Source organism: Cydia strobilella, chromosome 16, assembly GCF_947568885.1.
Source record: "Cydia strobilella chromosome 16, ilCydStro3.1, whole genome shotgun sequence".
NCBI lineage: Eukaryota > Metazoa > Arthropoda > Insecta > Lepidoptera > Tortricidae > Cydia > Cydia strobilella.
In genome coordinates, this window is record NC_086056.1 from 13,068,424 (window position 1) to 13,083,813 (window position 15,390).

At 36.1% G+C, this 15,390-nt stretch overlaps 1 protein-coding gene across 1 annotated transcript in view; it reads left to right on the forward strand.

Annotated features, from left to right (window-relative positions):
- Window positions 1–15,390, forward strand: part of LOC134748588 (dynein beta chain, ciliary-like) — a 61,472-nt gene that overhangs the window by 35,526 nt on the left and 10,556 nt on the right. Inside the window, exons 43-62 of the mRNA XM_063683377.1 lie at window positions 4,282–4,620; window positions 4,956–5,104; window positions 5,338–5,556; window positions 5,686–5,923; window positions 6,052–6,244; window positions 6,506–6,683; window positions 7,970–8,098; window positions 8,175–8,394; window positions 8,955–9,116; window positions 9,196–9,395; window positions 10,162–10,328; window positions 10,805–10,983; window positions 11,404–11,481; window positions 12,120–12,281; window positions 12,848–13,096; window positions 13,376–13,487; window positions 13,731–13,993; window positions 14,136–14,216; window positions 14,343–14,558; window positions 15,034–15,182. Coding sequence (XP_063539447.1) covers window positions 4,282–4,620; window positions 4,956–5,104; window positions 5,338–5,556; window positions 5,686–5,923; window positions 6,052–6,244; window positions 6,506–6,683; window positions 7,970–8,098; window positions 8,175–8,394; window positions 8,955–9,116; window positions 9,196–9,395; window positions 10,162–10,328; window positions 10,805–10,983; window positions 11,404–11,481; window positions 12,120–12,281; window positions 12,848–13,096; window positions 13,376–13,487; window positions 13,731–13,993; window positions 14,136–14,216; window positions 14,343–14,558; window positions 15,034–15,182 — 3,683 coding nt within the window. The remainder of the gene's footprint in view (window positions 1–4,281; window positions 4,621–4,955; window positions 5,105–5,337; window positions 5,557–5,685; window positions 5,924–6,051; window positions 6,245–6,505; window positions 6,684–7,969; window positions 8,099–8,174; window positions 8,395–8,954; window positions 9,117–9,195; window positions 9,396–10,161; window positions 10,329–10,804; window positions 10,984–11,403; window positions 11,482–12,119; window positions 12,282–12,847; window positions 13,097–13,375; window positions 13,488–13,730; window positions 13,994–14,135; window positions 14,217–14,342; window positions 14,559–15,033; window positions 15,183–15,390) is intronic.

A 15,390-nucleotide genomic window follows, 5' to 3' on the forward strand; every position in this document is an offset into this window, starting at 1 on the left:
GGCTGTATTAGCTGTATCTCCTATATCGTGTATCGTAGCGCAAAAATAATCAAATTTTCGCTCCCCTTTAAGAAGCCCCTAATTAAGATTTAAATACGCAAAAAAGAAAAAAAAGAGGAAAAAATCTTTATAGGGCTGTATCTCCTAAACCGTGCGTCGTAGCGCAAAAATAAACGTTTCGGTCCCGTTTATGTAACCATTAATTTATATATAAAAAAAACGCAATAAAAAAAAAACTTTATAGGGCTGTATCTCCTAAACCGTCGTAGCGCAAAAATAATCAAATTTTCGTTCCCCTTTATGGAACCCCAAACTAATATACAAAAAACACAATGAAAAAAAAAAGACAAAAAAAAATCTTTATAGGGCTGCATCTCCTAAATCGTGCATCGTAGCGCAAAAATAATCAATTTTTTCGTTCCCCTTTAAGAAACCCTTAATTAATACTTAAAAAAAAAAAACAAAAAAAAACAGGAAAAAATCTTTATAGAGCTATATCTCCTAAACCGTGCGTGGTAGCGCAAAAATAACAAAATTTTCGTTCCCCTATACGGAACTCCAAAGTAATATACAAAAAACACAATGAAAAAAAAAACAACAAAAAAATCTTTATAGGGCTGCATCTCCTAAACCGTGCATCGTAGCACAAAAATAATCAAATTTTCGTTCCCCTTAAGAAACCCTTAATTAAAACTTAAAAAAAAAAACCAGGAAAAAACTTTATAGAGCTATTATAGCTATATATATAGATATAATATCTCCTAAACCGTGCGTGGTGGCGCAAAAATAATAAAAGTTTCGTTCCTCTTTATGCAACCCATAATTTATATTTAAAAAAAAAACGCAATTTAAAAAAAAATCATTATAGGGCTGTATCTCTTAAACCATGCGTCGTAGCGCAAAAATAATAAAAATTTCGTTCCCCTTTATGAAGCCCCAAAGTAATATACTAAAAACACAATGAAAAAAAAGAAAGCGTAGCGCAAAAATAATTTAAAAAACCCCTTTAAGAAACCCGTAATTAATACTTAAAAAAAAAAAACCAGGAAAAAAAACTTTATAGAGCTGTATCTCCTAAACCGTGCGTGGTACCGCAAAAACAATAAAATTTACGTTCCCCTTTATGCAACCCATAATTTATATTTAAAAAAACGCAAAATTTAAAAAAAAAATCTTTATAGGGCTGTATCTCCTAAACCATGCGTCGTAGCGCAAAAATAATAAATTTTTCGTTCCCCTTTATGAAACCCCAAAGTAATATACAAAAAACACAATGTAAAAAAGAAAAAAAGAAAAAAAACAATAAAAAAATCTTTATAGGGCTGTATCTCCTAAACCATGCGTCGTAGCGCAAAAATAATAAAATTTTCGTTCCCCTTTATGCAACCCATAATTTATATTAAAAAAAAACGCAAAATTTAAAAAAATAATAATTATAGGGCTGTATCTCTTAAACCATGCGTCGTAGCGCAAAAATAATTTGAAAAACCCCTTTAAGAAACCCGTAATTAATACTTAAAAAAAAAAACAAAAAAAAACCAGGAAAAAAAACTTTATAGAGCTGTATCTCCTAAACCGTGCGTGGTACCGCAAAAACAATAAAATTTTCGTTCCCCTTTATGCAACCCATAATTTATATTTAAAAAAACGCAAAATTAAAAAAAAAACTTTATAGGGCTGTATCTCCTAAACCAGGGGTCGGCAACAGGCGGCCCGCGGGCCGCATGTGGCCTGCGAACCTCTCACTTGCGGCCCGCGAGCCTCCCTGGCTATTTTGTATGTAATTTTGACAAACGACAATACCTGATAAAGTCATAGATATTAGCAAAGTGCGGCCCGCGTCAATTTCGTTAACTGCTATGTGGCCCTTGGCTGCTAAAAGGTTGCCGACCCCTGTCCTAAACCATGCGTCGTAGCGCAAAAATAATAAAATTTTCGTTCCCCTTTATGAAGCCCCAAAATAATATACAAAAACACAAGAAAAAGAAAGAAAAAAATAATAACAAAAAAACTTTATAGGGCTGTATCTCCTAAACCGTGCATCGTAGCGCAAAAATAATCAATATCCGTTCCCCTTTAAGAAGCCCCTAATTAAGATTTAAAAACGCAAAAAAGAAAAAGAGAAAAAAATCATTTTAGGGCTGTATCTCCTAAACCGTGCGTCGTAGCGCAAAAATAATAAAATGTTCGTTCCCTTTTATGAAACCCCAAAGTAATAACAAAAAACGCAATGACAAAAAAAAGAAAAAAAAACAACAAAAAAAACTTTAGGGATGTATCTCCTAAACCGTGCATGGTAGCGAAAAATAATCAAATTTTCGCTCCCCTTTAAGAAGCCCCTAATTAAGATTTAAAAACGCAAAAAAGAAAAAAAAAGAGGAAAAATCTTTATAGGGCTGTATCTCCTAAACCGTGCGTCGTAGCGCAAAAATAATCAACGTTTCGGTTCCCGTTACGTAACCATTAATTTATATTTAAAAAAAACGCAAAAAAACTGAACTTTCCTCTTTATTCAACCCTTAATTTATATTTAAAAAAAAAACGCTTTCACTAAACTGCTGTAACTCGGAAACTTAGAATCCACAAAGGGGACTTTACTAAATTATGACACATATTAAAGCCTGACCAGTAATATATGATCATTGTCAAGAGGGCGCTGTTCATTCTCATGTATAGGGTGACAGTTCAGTATAGTATGAAAAAATATTGTATTTAATGAACATCATCATCAATGTAATTAATGTTGCTTGCCACGCTTAAACATAACAAAAACCACAATAAATTGCGTCTTAAAATAAACTTAAAAAGTCTACTAAAAATTGAAACAAAAGTAATTTTTAAGTCGCTGATGTGACATTCTCAATCAAAAGGTACCACTTTGTCGTTTACCATAAAGACGTAATTTGATTATATCTTTATACAAATAACCTGTCAGAGAAAGTGGTACCTTTTGATTAGGAACGTCACAAATGTTAGTCAGTATGAGGAGTGCAGCCTACAGTTTATTTTTAATTATATTTATATACCTACTACGGTAAGATTGATAAGACAATGTAATTATGCCTCCGAATGAAATAAATACACTGTATCGCAAAACTAAGTGGCGAGACAGCTCATAATGCCATCTCTTGGTTGGTCTTAACAGGGGTAAAGGAGATAGATAGTATTAAGATCTCAGTCGCCAGCTGATATTGCGGCAAGTATAATAAGCACCCCACCCGCGTAGGTACCCTTCCCCGCGCACGCCCTTCTTGCTCAATTGAGTTTTATTTTGCCAGATAGTAAAAAAACCGTGGATCAAAATGACCCAAATTATGAATGATGTCTCAATGTGGTATTATAATATTGTAGACGTAAACTTAATAATATGAATTTTTTTTTGTGGCAGATACAGGGTGTTAATTAGAAAAATTTTTTTTTAAATAAAAGCGGTGGATGAATTTGACACAGATTTGTTTGAATAACATATAACAATGTTCTGTAAAGTACAACACTTCACTTACCGACTCTAATATTTTTTTAGGCGTTTTAGGATCAATATTAGGTATTTATTAAATGCCATTATAGCCGTGGATGAAAATGACACAAAATGCGTGTGTACGTCGGAAGCCACTTTGCCTTTACAGGGAAACAAAGAATTTCGTCTCTAATATTTTTTTTACAGAATGCTGATTGAAAAAAGAAATACCTAAATTTCTACCTAAGCAAATACCTAGGATGACACAAAATATTATTTTTAGGTTTAGTATATGGTCTGGAAACTATATATAAAAAATAAGCAACATTAATATTCTTATAACCTCAGAAGTTATTGGTACAGGTCTACAAAGCGCGTTACTGCCCCCGCGTTGGGAAAAATTGAAATTATATGAAAATGATATATGACTTTATTTTACGAAATTTTCGCGGTTTTTTTGATTTTATAAATGCTAAAGTCTGTCTGTCTGTCTGTGTTTTACCTCCTCATGCTTAAACCGCTGAACCAATTTAGTTGAAATTTGGTAAAGGGGTAGTTCGAGTCCCGGGGAAGGACATATGATGGTTTTTATGTCGGAAGTCATCCCTAAAGAGGGTGAAAAGAGGGGTGGAAATAGAAAACTAATGAATTGCCTGTTAATTGGCGTAAGCAAGTAAGCATCATAATATGCTATATCGAAATTATTGCCATTACATTTTATCCAGGCGCTGTACTTAACTAACTGCTGGTACTAATTCCACGCAGACGTAGTCGCGGGAAAAGCTAGTAATATATTTTTATCTGTATCTCTGATTTTATTCTAGATGGTGCAACTTGTAGAACTGTTCGCCGTGCGACATTCCGTTTTCATCGACGGTTTTGCCGGCACTGGCAAATCTATGGTGTGGCAATGTCTAAACAAGACTTACACTATGTTGAAAATGAAGCCATACTACAACGACTTAGACCCTAAAGCTGTGACTAATGACGAGTTGTTCGGCATTATTAACCCGGCTACGAGAGAGTGGAAGGATGGACTTTTCTCAACCATAATGAGGGATATGGCTAACATGCCTGGCGACGGGCCTAAGTGGATTGTCCTGGATGGGGATATTGATCCTATGTGGATTGAGAGTTTGAACACGTTAATGGATGATAACAAGGTTAGATTTGTTTTTATCCGACATCAAAAATGTTTTTATGAAATATGTGCAAGGGAGAGGCGAGACTATAAATGCTGGAAATCTCTTCTAAAGTCCAAATTAACAATAGGACCCGCAAACCTATAATAAAAGAAAGAATTAATATTAAAAGGATACCTGCGCCTTTATTAGAACCGATAAAAAAACTGTTTCTAGTAACAACTCCAAGGTTCAAGTACTATCTCGTGGAGGATCAAAAAAGTCAGGTAGAAATCAAATCGATCGACTAGAGTATTATACTTCTTACATTTACATACTTAAGGTACAGAATGTTCATTTTAATTTTGTCTTGCCAGGTATTGACTCTGGCGAGTAACGAGCGTATCGCTTTAAATAAGACTATGCGGTTACTGTTTGAGATCGCTACGTTGAGAGTAGCTACGCCTGCCACTGTGTCCAGAGCTGGCATTCTGTATATCAACCCTCAGGATCTCGGCTGGAATCCGTAAGTTATGTGATTACGAAACCTATAATCAAACACTTGGTAAACATAGACAATCCTATGGCTAAAATCACATCCTTATCTTCTTTTCCCGTCATTCCGAAACATATATGCTTCGTCCAAAATTTCCTCTTTAATTAATCCATACTCTTCGTGATTTTAATACAATGTCGAAGAAACATTTACTGTACCTATAGGTACGTTGTGGGTCTAAATATTGTAATTTCGTATTTCAGTTTTGTGGCCTCATGGATTGATATGAGAGGAGATGACGAGTCCGAAAAAGCAATGCTGACAGTAATGTTTGATAAGTACATTCCCTCACTTCTGGAAACTGCCAAGAAGTATAAACGCATAACTCCTTTAACCGAGCTTCAGCAAATTCAGCTGACATGCTATTTGCTCGAATGTTTCCTTAAGAAATCTTTGTTACCATCAGACTGTCCCAAAGAATGGTGAGTGTTATTGCCAGAAAACACATACATGGACGATTTTTATAACTGTAACATATTTACCACGAGTCTTATGGCTATTTGACATCATTGGATAGGATATATGAAATTAAAATATAAATATTTCATCAGGTACGAAATTTACTTCGTGTTTTGTGTGGTATGGGGTTTCGGCTCTGGTCTTTTCCAAGACCAACTGGTGGACTGGCGGAATGAGTTCAGCAAATGGTTCTGTAATGAATTCAAACAGATCAAGTTCCCATCTACAGGAAACGTTTTCAGCTTCTTTATTGACCCTGAAACGAAAAAGTTCTTGCCATGGTCGGAGAAAGTGGAGCATTTCGAATTGGACCCTGATATGCCGTTACAGGTAAGATGCCTACTATTTGTCCTCTACATTTTTGCAATTAACCACAATAAAAGAAAATAATCTGCTAGTGGAGCTAGGTAAAAGCGTGTGAAAATACATATAAACATGATTTACCTTCTGGTTTCTAGTCATGTTTGGTATCAACATCGGAGACTACTCGAATCAAATTCTTCATGGATCTGCTGATAGCGAACGAAAGACCGGTGATGCTTGTGGGCAGCGCCGGCAGCGGCAAAACTGTGAGCGTCGGTGCAAAGCTTAACGCTCTGCCGGATTCCTACGCCATTACAAATGCTCCGCTTAATTTTTATACAACATCCGGTAAGATTGTACGAGTAAATAGCTGCAAATAAGTAATATTTGGGTTAAAGATGGTGGTATTGGTGTACTAATTAATAAAGTTGTTATGATTTTTAACCTTTTATAGGGCACACTTAGGTATTATATGGGAAAAAAGACTACCCTATAACATCAACGTTTTCCATTTATTTTTATGCAGAATTGTTAGGCTTGAATCTTGACCGTTAAAGTGTTAAATACATTTCTAGTGCCCTAGTACTTAATACAACTTTTGTTTTATAGAAATGTTACAAAAAGTGCTTGAAAAGCCGTTAGAAAAGAAATCCGGACGCAATTACGGCCCGCCGGGAAGCAAATTCATGATATACTTCGTCGACGATATGAACATGCCCGAGGTGGACACGTACGGGACGGTGCAGCCGCACACCCTTATCAGAGAGTACATGGATTACAAACACTGGTAGAGTATTGATCAAGATGCACATCTCACCATCAGGCTGATCTGCCAAAAGAAATTGAATAACCCTTCTAGTGGTATACGTCATTTTTGAGTTGCTGGAACTTCGATTTTATTTGAATTAATCAAATTTCTAATTTAATTGGTGTAATTGTCCGCGAGCCGCCTGCCACTTAAAGGGATATGTGTTGGACATTAGCAGCATTCAGGGAACTTAAACAGAACTGTCCATAATTTCCATATTTATTAGAAATCTTTTTATATTCTACTCCAGAAATATTGACTTTGTCAAAAGGAAACTAAATTTTAACAAAACATTTTGGTATAATAATGGAAAAAAAGCTGCTTTCGTCGGGTAGTTTATTTATTGCACTGGCATCACTATGGAGCTTCACCCGGGCGAGCAAGTTGCGGGGTGCTAAATATTATTAGTACTTTAATTTTATGTTAAAATTATTAAATTGTCAATTATTTGCATGTCGTGTCCTCGACTGAATACTGATACGTGTAAACCTTTTCTGTTGTCATCTTATACACGTATTCTGGCAAATAAAGAAATTCTATTCTATTCTATTCTATTTTTTCACTAACTTTCGAGATTGAGTGCTCCCGTAATCGCTTTTAATGGCTTTAATTTAAACCGCCTTCAAAAAAGGTAGTTATCAATTTTATCGTTTTTTTTTGTTGTAAGTATGTAGGTATGCTACCGCGAAACTCCGTAATTTCTTACTACCTACATTTATTTTTAAGTTTTTCTGCGAGCCCTTACTTTGAGAACCCTTGACTTGCCTGCAAGTGTCACTTTGACATTGACAGTTGTTTGTTTACATTAATTCCGTATGAATGAAATTCAGACTTTAAATGGTCGCACAGTATGAAGTCTACCTTAAAAAAATATTTGCCACGGATCCGTGGTGTATTCTAGGGGATAATTTTATAAAAGGTCCCAGTGGGCACATTGTACCTACTAAAAAGAATATACATATAATAAAAAAAACCGGCCAAGTGCGTGTCGGACGCGCGCACCGAGGTTTCCGTACTTTTTAGTATTGGTTGTTATAGCGGCAACAGAAATACATCATCTGTGTAAATTTCAACTGTCTAGCTATCACGGTTCATGAGATACAGCCTGGTGACAGACAGCCAGACGGACAGCGGAGTCTTAGTAATAGGGTCCCGTTTTTACCCTTTGGGTACGGAACCCTAAAAATAAAACAATGTGGACGTAAATATTAAATTCTGCTACTGATTACAATGTCAATAATTGTTTTTTATTTATACTTTTATAGGTATGATCGACAGAAGCTGTCGTTAAAGGAAATTTCAAATTGCATGTTTGTCTCATGCATGAATCCAACCGCTGGGTCATTCTCTATCGATCCACGCTTGCAAAGGCATTTCTGTACCTTTGCTGTGAGGTAAGTCCCGAATGATTAATCAAAGAAATCGTTGAAATACATTCATTGAACATTTACTAACCACAGTGTACTTTAGTTTCCCAGCTCTAGACGCCTGCTTCCACATCTACAAGCAGATTCTGTCACAGCACTTAGTCAATCCTCTGAACAAATTCGGGCCACAAGTCTCGCGGTACGCTGAGGTACTGGTCAACACAGCTCTCGTGTTACACAGCAAATTGGCTTCAATGTTCTTGCCAACAGCGGTTAAATTTCACTACATATTTAACTTGAGAGATCTCTCCAATATATTCCAGGTATTACTTTTATCGAATCGGCACATTATTCAAAAATAGGGTAGTTCTTATCAGATATGTTCTTGATTCGATCTTAGAGTACGTTTTTCTTGATGCGTGTGGAACCTAGCTCCATTTGAACTTTACTCCGCGAAATCTAGAAAACATGGTGTTTCAGCAGGTAATGTGTGGTCATAGTGGTCTAAGTACATAGATATTCAGAAGTGCTTCTTTTATCACTATTTTTCCCTCTGTTCTTCAACCTAGACAGCCTCAGTAGATTGTCTGAATTGTAATTAATATTAAGGAGATCATCTGAATTAAAATATTTAGACTACAATCGCTATTTGCGACATGTTTCGGGCCCGTCGGGGTCCTTCCTCAGGCACAATGCGCGCGCCGCCCGCCTCGTCGCTCGTTGCGCGCGCGCTGATAGGGCGGCGGCGGGGGGTTCGGAGCAGTCCGCAGCCGGAGTTGCGGAGTGCAGCCGCCGCGAAATATGTCCCACGAAACTTTAATTTCCATCATCATAATTATTACAATGATTAAAACTGATGTTATACATAGACAATATGTTACAGGGAATTCTATTCACGACAGGAGATGCCATAAAAACACATTCAGAACTAGTGAGACTGTGGTATCACGAAGCAACTCGCGTGTATTCAGATAAATTTGTAGATTCCGTGGATATTGATGCATTCAACAAACTTATACAGGAAGTGATAAAAAAAAATTGTGAAGTATGTGTAATTTTTGATATAATATTTTTGTATGAGTGCTTATTCGTAAAGGTAAATGAGACGTTATTTTTTTACATAGGACATTGAAGAAAACGTGGTCTTTGACAAGCCGTTAATTTTCTGCCATTTCGCGGAAGGAGTGGGTGATCCAAAATACTTCCCTATAAAAGATTGGCCTCAAATCAAGAAGTTACTTGACGAATCTTTGGCCAGTTATAATGATTTGGTTGCTACTATGAACTTGGTGCTTTTCGAGGATGCGATGTATCATATTTGCAGGTACCTATAGTGAAAAAGAGTTATGTTTTTAATTATTGATTGATAGATAAGCTAATCGAATGTTAAGTGTTACTAGGCCAAAGTGACCAAATAAGAACACTAAATTCAAAACACGCCTTATACATTCACATCCAATACCATTAATGGTTTTGGATGTAAATGTATAAGGTGTATTTTGAATTTAGTGTTCTTATTTGGTCACTTTGGCCGCCACTATCTATTTGATGCTGACTGTACTTAGCAACACAGCCAACTACAATATTAACCAAAATGTTTCTTGAAGGTAAACTTATCGTGCACTTTCATTCATTCAGGGTTATTTCCACTAGTTACCACCAAGTTGTTGGAGTTGGAAAACAAAATTGCTACACAAAAGCACCCTGTTAATGAGATAATTAAAATAAATAAGACCTCATTAAACAGATTCTAGAACCTCTTTTACCTAACAACGCTTAACTGGCAAATTCACGTTAATAAATCAAATGACACGTTGCATGTTGATAATGATATTTAAGACAAACAATTGTTGACATGACAGAAAGTGTTAATTAAACATATTGTCAGTTAAATGCACAAAAACAAAAAAAAACGAAAGTTTTCTTAATTTGTATTTAAAGTTAATTTTTTTTGATGTAAAGTACCACCTCTTAAAATATCGGTAGCTTAACTAGCTGATTTGTTAGCACGTTATATAATAATTAGGTATCACTATTCCGACCGGCAATGTCTTCAGTTCCCGGCAGTAATTTACTATCTATTTGTGTAGGATCAATCGTATTCTTGAAGCTCCTAGAGGAAATGCGTTGCTGGTCGGCGTGGGAGGGTCCGGAAAGCAATCTTTGTCAAGACTGTCGTCATTTATTTCCTCGCTGGAAGTGTTCCAAATTCAGTTACGAAAAGGCTACGCCTCGGCTGACCTAAAAGCAGATTTAGGTAAGCGTATGGGCACTTAAATAATACTTTCCTAAAAGCCGGGGAATAGGGAATTGCCGGCCGAGTGTGATAGAAAGTTCCGAGCGAAGCGATGCCATTTTATGCACAAGGCCGGTACATAATTCTTATCCCGGCCGAGGTATGTATTAAGCTTTTCTCAAAAAAAGGGCGGAAATACAATCTATAAATCGTCAAGTGACAACCAAAACTCACTAATTACTAAAAAATAATTAAACAAAAATCGACCTTTTTTAGTATTTTAACATGGTACACTATGGTTATGAACTTGTGGTGGTAATTATAATTAGTGAGTTTTGGTTGTCACCTGACGAAATATGAATTTTTATATTAAAGAAAAGATGTACGCTTCATACATATAATTTGCCACGCATGATATGAAAAAGTTGGTTTGCCTTTCTAGAACTATTAGTAACTGAATTTAACATATTTTCATTCGATATTTTCTATGACTTCAGCGGTTTTATACGTAAAAGCTGGTTTGAAGAATATCGGCAACGTGTTTCTGATGACGGATGCTCAGGTGGCAGAAGAACGGTTCCTGGTGCTAATAAACGACCTATTAGCTTCCGGAGAAATACCGGAGTTGTTTGCGGAAGATGAAACAGAGAATCTTATTAACGGCGTACGAGCAGAGGTAAATTTCAAGCTTACGAGCTGAGGTAAATTTCGAGCTATACATACCATTTTTTAGGTATACGTGTCAATAGAATTTCAACCTTAGCATTCCCGTTTAAGGTTCGATTTTGATTGAAGTTTCGCAAAATGCGACGTAATGCATTACCAAAACTTAACTATACCTATTCGGAATATATTTCGATTTTTTGGAAAAACCTTGGTTGGTGCGGACTGAAAAAGGGTTAAATATAAGCTATTGCTTTCCGCAAGTTCTAGTAAAGCTGGAAATGTAAATAGTGTGGTGCAACAGCCGTCAGTTTCTGAAATTTAAACTTGAGCTTGTTTCTGACACACAATTTAAATATTTTTTAGTTATAATATAACCAATTCATACAGTATTTTGAATTAAAGCCTCGGACATGTCTTTTGTCTTTTCCAGACAAAAGCTAGTGGCGTGATGGACACGAAAGAGAACTGTTGGCGATTCTTTATCAACAGAGTTCGGACCATGTTAAAGGTGCAGTTTTGCTTCTTAACTATTGTATATATTGTATAATTAAAATTAAAAAAAATTAAAAGCATTGCCTGATTTAGACCACGTTATGATTGCTTTTAGTGTAGAAACTATCTTGTATGAAAATAGCTATCCGCTGCCGCTACTGTGTGCAGCTGCTGTATGATTTTGTCACAATAAAAACGCTTAATACATTTATTCGCAACCAGTTTTTTTTTATATAACGTTGCTTTATGTTTGTTTGCTTGGCCCGAATTGAGATACACTACCTTCTGGTCAAAAGTTAGTTCACTGTGTGATTTTGGTACTAATGAGTACTTTTGTGCGATACATTTCTGTTGTGCCATAGTAACAGATCAGGGTACGTAGCCAACGTGCAATCGTTAACGCTCCGTAGCGAACGAAACGCAACTGTCACTGTCGCACTAGTGTGGAAGAGTGATAGAGAGAGATGACTACGATCGTTAACGATTGGCAAGTTGGCTACGCGCCCAGTTCGAAACAATTTTCGACATCAGCACTACAAGAAATTATTGCACAAACGTACTCATTTGTACTGAAATCATAGTGATCTTAAACTTTTAGACATAAACGTATATTTACTTTCAAAAAATGGATGAAACTAGTCTCCATAATATCAGGTGGTGTTATGTTTCTCGCCGGTGGGCGCCACGCTCCGCATCCGCGCGCGCAAGTTCCCCTCCATCGTCAACTGCACTGCGATCAACTGGTTCCACGAATGGCCCGCTGAAGCCCTGAAATCTGTCTCCAGGCGTTTCCTAGCTGAAGTGGAGTCTTTACCGGTACCCCAATATTTGGCCTAGTGCAATACGAATTGATTCTTCTTTACATAAAACTATTATGATTATTATTCAATGCATGATTCTGACTCACTTCTGTAGCATGAAGACCTTAAAATCTCTTTTAATCATGAATCTAGTATAACTGGACAAGCGGTGGGGGGAAATGACCGAACGGGATAGTCTTATGTATCTTTCAGTAGTAGTAGCAGAGAAACAGTTCTCACTTTTTTTTTATTTCCCACCGTGAATTTATTATAGTTTATAGTGGGTAACAATGAACCCGACCAAATTACGTAGGTTATGTTTGGTATGATGTCAGGAATCTTAAAAATGTTTTTAATTTCGTCGCATTGCGTATGTTCTATCCCTCACGGGTGCACGCGTATTGCATATGCATATCTATAGAAAATTATACATCTTAGCTTCCAATAGTCAATTAATTGTGTAGCTATTAGTGCCTCAGAAGAGTCATCTGTTTATAATCTTTATAAACAGAAAATATTGCTTTATGAACATTGCTATTTACGCAATTCAAATAAGAACGAACTTATTTAAATCTTCTACAGCCTACCTTCGTACAGCCCGTGTCGGATTTCATGTCACACGTACATCAAAGTGTGAACTTAATGTCTGCCATATATTTTCAAAACGAACGGAGATACAACTACACAACGCCGAAGACTTTCCTTGAACAAATCGCTCTGTACAGTAAGCTGCTTAATGAGAAGACGAAGAACCTGCATATGATGATTACTAGGTTAGAAAATGGATTGGAGAAGCTGGCGTCCTGTGCGGCCGATGTCGCGGTGTTAAAGGTGAAATGTGAACAAATATGTGCAGTTTTGATATCTCTGAATAATCTTAATTTAATTAGTTGCTTTATGATTTATGAAAATGGAAAGCTTTTTTGAAAAGATTTTTTTTACGAGGGGTGATTTGTTTAGGTACTTTAAAACGTGTGGAAAAAAGTTGCATGGTGCACAATTTAGTAACAGAGTTATTTTAACAAGTTAAACATCGTAGAATTTTATTTTGTAAAAAAAAAAGAAACGAATGAATAAAGTAAACCTTTTAACAACATATTGTTTGTACAGGTGACGTTAGCGGAACAAGAAATTATATTAAAAGTAAAAAATAGGGCCGCTGAAGAGCTTATCGAAGTGGTAGGCGCAGAGAGTGAAAAAGTGTCGAAGGAAAAGGCATTTGGTATTTACATATTTTTTTTTATAAAAATAAAAATATACCTACATATAAACGACGTCCCTTCGCTTTGATAAAATACATTGCTTTAACGAGTTCAGGCCGCCCATTCTGCTCACCGCTGAAAAAATTGCCGATCTGATGCATCAATCTGCTTGACTCCATTGTGCGAAAGCGATATTCATCTAATATAACCATCCTTTATTGAGATTAGTTCGGTATCCTCATGACGTTTTTATCTAATAACAGCTGCCGAGGAGGAAAAGAAGGTAAAAGTTATTGAAGAAGACGTCACAATAAAGGCTAAGATATGCGCGGACGATCTGGCCAAGGCTGAGCCGGCCCTGTTAGCGGCTCAAGAAGCCTTGAACACTTTAAATAAGAACAACTTGACTGAGTTGAAGGCCTTTGGGTCTCCCCCTGAGGCCGTGGTTACTGTCACAGCGGCCGTGTTGGTGTTGTTTGCCAAGAAGGGAAAAATTCCTAAAGATCGGTCATGGAAAGCTAGTAAGGTAAATACTTTACAATATATTACAATCTTTATTCCATATCCATGTAACACATACGGAGATGTCTAATTGAAAACAATTACAAAATACTATTTTCTGTAAATTGAAAAATATTTTAATGTTATCAAATTACTATTTATTTTAGATTATGATGGCAAAAGTTGATCAGTTTTTATATGATCTTGTCTACTACGACAAGGAAAACATACATCCAGATGTCATTAAGGTGTGTTCTGAACTATATCCATTAGCGTATGTTGAAAAATGCAGTCGGACTAAATAATGAAATCTAGTAAGTTTGCTTTCTTAGATTTAAGGTATACTATTTATTATTTTGAATTATTTTTACCAGGCAGTTCTACCGTACCTCAAGAACCCAGATTTCAATCCAGAGGTTATCGCATCAAAGTCGGCGGCTGCAGCCGGTCTCTGCTCTTGGGTTATCAACATCTGCAAGTTCTACGATGTGTTCGTCGTTGTAGAGCCCAAGAGAAAGGCTTTAAATGCTGCAAACGCAGAGTTACAAGCAGCTAGGGACAAATTGTCATTCCTAACTGATCAAATTAAGGTAAGTACTTACATGTTTTTAAAATTTTTAGACATCAATCAGAAACATTTTCAAACTTTGATAGCTCTATCAAATTACCCACGAAGAGTCAATATTTTCCCACTTTGGTAACTGGGTGAATTGCAAAAAACTTTACATAAGTAATTAAGACTAGTTAACGACTTGCATTTAGTCTTGCGTCAATTGATTCCATTGTGTTACGAAAATTAACTATGTATTGGACTGTATTTAACTTATACACATGCAGGTTTATAATTTATAACAGACGGCATCACACTATAATGCATGTTACTTAAATAGAAATTGCTTAATTATTGCAACACAATGGAATCAATTAACTTATAACTAATTACCGGTCCTCTTGCTTTGTACAATATTTTTACGATTCACCCAATTAACGATTAGTATTTAGTAGTGGCCACGAAATACAAAAAATATTTTTTCGAAGTGGTCAAAATTGCTTTGTGCTTTTTAGGAATTAGAAGAAAAATTAGGAGTTCTAATGAAAGCTTTCCAAGAAGCCGTAAATGAAAAAATTAAATGCCAGGCCGAAGCCGACGCTACCAATGCTACCATTGATCTGGCTAATAGGCTGGTGAATGGTTTGGCTTCTGAAAAAATCAGGTGGGGCACTTGTATTTTTCCTTTCTGTGCTTTATTTACTTTCTTTTATATGCTTAAGTCGATAGTGTGTTGGAATACGGGTGGATTATCGTATCCATTATATGGTATCGGTATTGAAATATCTACGTATTTCCATTCTTTCAATTTTTGGATATACTCATGCATATTCGTCGGTTTGAGTTACTCCTAGATCTCTTGATATTCTTTC